The sequence below is a fragment of the Myotis yumanensis genome, unplaced genomic scaffold, assembly GCF_028538775.1.
Source record: "Myotis yumanensis isolate MYYU_CA2020_CCGP unplaced genomic scaffold, mMyoYum1.0.hap1 SCAF_3, whole genome shotgun sequence".
NCBI lineage: Eukaryota > Metazoa > Chordata > Mammalia > Chiroptera > Vespertilionidae > Myotis > Myotis yumanensis.
In genome coordinates, this window is record NW_027223754.1 from 208,237,092 (window position 1) to 208,240,882 (window position 3,791).

Sequence of the window (3,791 nt, forward strand, 5' to 3'; positions counted from 1 at the left end):
GCGTTTTGTGTGTGTCCTGTAAACTTTTCTTTCGCAAATGTCTCCCTCCTTTGGAAGGAACCTGATGGAGGGCGGACATTTCTGAGCTCCGGGACTTCCCTTCCGTAGTGGTTCCCTTTAAAAAGCTAACGTGAGAGGGGCGGGGCGGGGCGCTCGCGCCTGCGTGTCCCCTAGTAGTCGACGTCACGGCGCCGACGTCAGCTGACGGCACGTACGCCGCGGTCGCCACAGCCATTTACTCTACCGGACTGTGGTCTCTGCTGTCGCCGGGGCCCCGCCGCCGCCGTTGCCGCTACCGCCTCCGCTGCCTCTGCCGCCGCCGTTGCCTCTGCCGCCTCCGTTGTCGCTACCGCCTCCGTCTCCGCTGCTGCTTCCGTCTCCGTTGTCGCCATGGCTCAGTACAAGGGCGCCGCGAGCGAGGCGGGCCGCGCCATGCACCTGATGAAGAAGCGAGAGAAGCAGCGCGAGCAAATGGAGCAGATGAAGCAGCGGATCGCCGAGGAGAACATAATGAAATCCAACATTGACAAGAAGTTCTCTGCGCACTACGACGCCGTGGAGGCGGAGCTCAAGTCCAGCACCGTGGGGCTGGTGACCCTGAATGACATGAAGGCCAAGCAGGAGGCGCTGGTGAAGGAACGGGAGAAGCAGCTGGCCAAGAAGGAGCAGTCCAAGGAGCTGCAGCTGAAGCTGGAGAAGCTGCGCGAGAAGGAGCGCAAAAAGGAGGCCAAGCGGAAGATCTCCTGCCTGTCCTTCACGGTGGGTGAAGAGGAGGAGGTGAGCGAGGAGCTGGAGGAGGTGGCCCTGGATGAGGAGGAGCTGGAAAGGGAAGAGATCGCCACCAAGAAGAGGAAATTGGGGAAGAACCCCGATGTGGACACAAGCTTTTTGCCTGATCGCGACCGCGAGGAGGAGGAGAATCGGCTCCGGGAAGAGCTGCGGCAAGAGTGGGAAGCCAAGCAGGAGAAGATCAAGAGTGAGGAGATTGAAATCACCTTCAGTTACTGGGATGGCTCCGGGCACCGCCGGACAGTCAAGATGAAAAAAGGCAACACCATGCAGCAGTTCCTGCAGAAGGCGCTCGAGATCCTGCGCAAGGACTTCAGCGAGCTCAGGTCAGCGGGGGTGGAGCAGCTCATGTACATCAAGGAGGACCTAATCATACCCCACCACCACAGCTTCTACGATTTCATCGTCACCAAGGCACGAGGGAAGAGTGGCCCACTCTTTAATTTCGACGTTCATGATGATGTGCGGCTGCTCAGTGACGCCACTGTGGAGAAGGACGAGTCACATGCGGGCAAAGTGGTGCTGAGGAGCTGGTACGAGAAGAACAAGCACATCTTCCCCGCCAGCCGCTGGGAACCCTACGACCCCGAGAAGAAGTGGGACAAGTACACGATCCGGTGAATGCAGAGGTGGAGCAGGCTTGCTCCCCCAGTTCCCTCCAGTCTCCCCACTCCCCGTATCTCCAGGATTCCAGATGTCCAGCTTCCCCCCTCGTGACATGACTGATCATTCCCTGCCCCTGACGCTGTCATTTACTGCTTTTTTTCTTTTGTGATAAAGAAATGTACATGTTAGAATCAGACCACTGTGTTTTATTATTTAATTTTTAGATAAAATTCACATAACAAAAGTTCACCATTTTGGCCATTTGCAAGTGTACAATTCAAGAGGATTTAGTACATCGACAATGTTGTGCAACCATCACCTCTAGTTCCAGAATATTTCCAACACCCCAAAAGGAGACCCCTTACCCTTAGCAGTCTCTCCCCACAGGCCCTGGCACACACTAGTGTACTTTCTGTCTGTATGGATTTGCCTATTCTGGAAGTTTCACATAAATGGAATTACACAATTAAAAAAAAAAGCTAAAGTGAGAGAATCAGGTTCCCCTTCCCCAACTAGTTATTATTTTTTTAATCTTCACCAGAGGATATTTTTCTATTAGTTTTAGAGTGGAAGGGAAGTGGAGGAAAAAGAGAGGGAGAGAGAAACATCGATTGACTGCCTCCCACAAGTGTCCCTACTGGGCTGGGGATCAGGCTGGGGTATGGTGCTGGAGATTTTATTTTATTTTTTAAATATATTTTATTGATTTTTTACAGAGAGGAAGGGAGAGAGAGATAGAGAGTTAGAAACATCGATGAGAGAGAAACATCGATCAGCTGCCTCCTGCACATCTCCTACTGGGGATGTGCCCACAACCCAGGTACATGCCCTTGACCGGAATCGAACCTGGGACCTTTCAGTCCGCAGGCCGACGCTCCATCCACTGAGCCAAGTCGGTTTCGGCAAGCCCCAACTATTTTGATAGGTTTATTCATTCATATATATTCATGAATTGACATATAATGTAAAGTTATAAATCAAGAACTTTTTACATTTTTAGATAAATATGAGTTAAATCTCTTGCCAACTTTCCTTTAATAACATGTTGAAAAAACAAAATTCTTACATCAGATCTGAAATGTGAGACTGCTTTTCTATTTCTTCATCTCCTAATAAGCACTAAGAAGCAATTTGCATCAATTCACCACCTACTCCTTGGCATCCCCAATTCCTCCAGCAGTTATTGCGAAGGTGGCTTCATTTTCAGGCATCTCGGGGCTAACAGAATGCAAGGGAACAAGTTTATAAAAAGCTCTATTTCTATAAATACTATATTCATGTCACAGACATCATACTCCTTCAGTATGATTTTCCAGAGACATCTCAGAGTTGGTACAGCTAAATGTGGACTACAGAATTTACAAGTATCAACCCCTCAAACATTTATTGAGCAACTTATTTTTTTTCTCTAAATCTTATGAAAGTTTGAGCCAAATAGGACATGCTGGGAAGCAAGATCTCAAATGCTCCAGAACAACTTCTATATGTAAGATTCTGAACGTCAAGAAAAATTACCCCAAACTTAGAAATAGGCAAAAAGGATAACTGAATATTCTTTCAGTGTGCTATCAGGCATTGTGTAGCAGACGCTGAGGGACTTACCTGATTCTAAAGGGGTATGCACCTTTTATTGACTAGACCAAAGTATGGGAAAACTGAAAGACAAATGAACTAAAAGACTACTGAGTAACTTCAGTGGAAAAAACAGGTTGGCTAGCACATCTTTCCAGGTTATCCAATTCTATGAGAACTGTGTTTTTCATTGTCTTTGAGCTATTTTACAACTCTGTAAGTTGTAGAAAACTATGAGTTATATGAATTGTTCTTGTCCACAGAAATGTCAATTTTGAGGATGCATGTAATTGATTATTGACCTGTGGATACTGTAACCCAGTTCTTATCAATTTATAATTCATTTCAGCGTTCCTTATTTGATTGCATATGTGTGGTAATTTGCTTTTTCTTTTGATCTAGTTATAAAATTTTATTAGTTACTGCATTAATGAGTTGAATAAACTCTTTGATATTTTATATTTGTACATGAGTCATTGTGTGTTCTTTAAATTTTACTTTTTTATTCTGCAACTTTGTAGGAAGAGTTAATTTGTAGAACACTAATAGCAATGCAGATGATTCTTGTTTAAGAGCAATGCAGATTATTCCAGTCTATAGCACTGGAAATGAATTTCATTATGTAGAGAAGCAACTGATTTTCCTCCAGTAGAAAATATAACTTCATTTATTGATTTATTTTTTTAAGTATGTATTTTTTATTGATTTCAGAGAGGAAGGGAGAGAGAGAGAGAGAGAGAGAGAGAGAGAGAGAGAGAGAGAAACAACAATGATGAGAGTCATTCATTGGCTGCCTCCGGCATGCCCCACACTGGGGATCAAAC

General features: G+C 45.7%; 1 protein-coding gene across 1 annotated transcript; it reads left to right on the forward strand.

Annotated features, from left to right (window-relative positions):
* Nucleotides 1–216: 216 nt before the first annotated feature.
* FAM50A (family with sequence similarity 50 member A) lies at nt 217–3,426 on the forward strand. Its single transcript, XM_070411130.1, has one exon. The coding sequence runs from the start codon at nt 391–393 to the stop codon at nt 1,408–1,410; it is 1,020 nt and encodes a 339-aa protein (XP_070267231.1). The 5' UTR covers nt 217–390; the 3' UTR covers nt 1,411–3,426.
* The last annotated feature ends 365 nt before the right edge of the window (nt 3,427–3,791 follow it).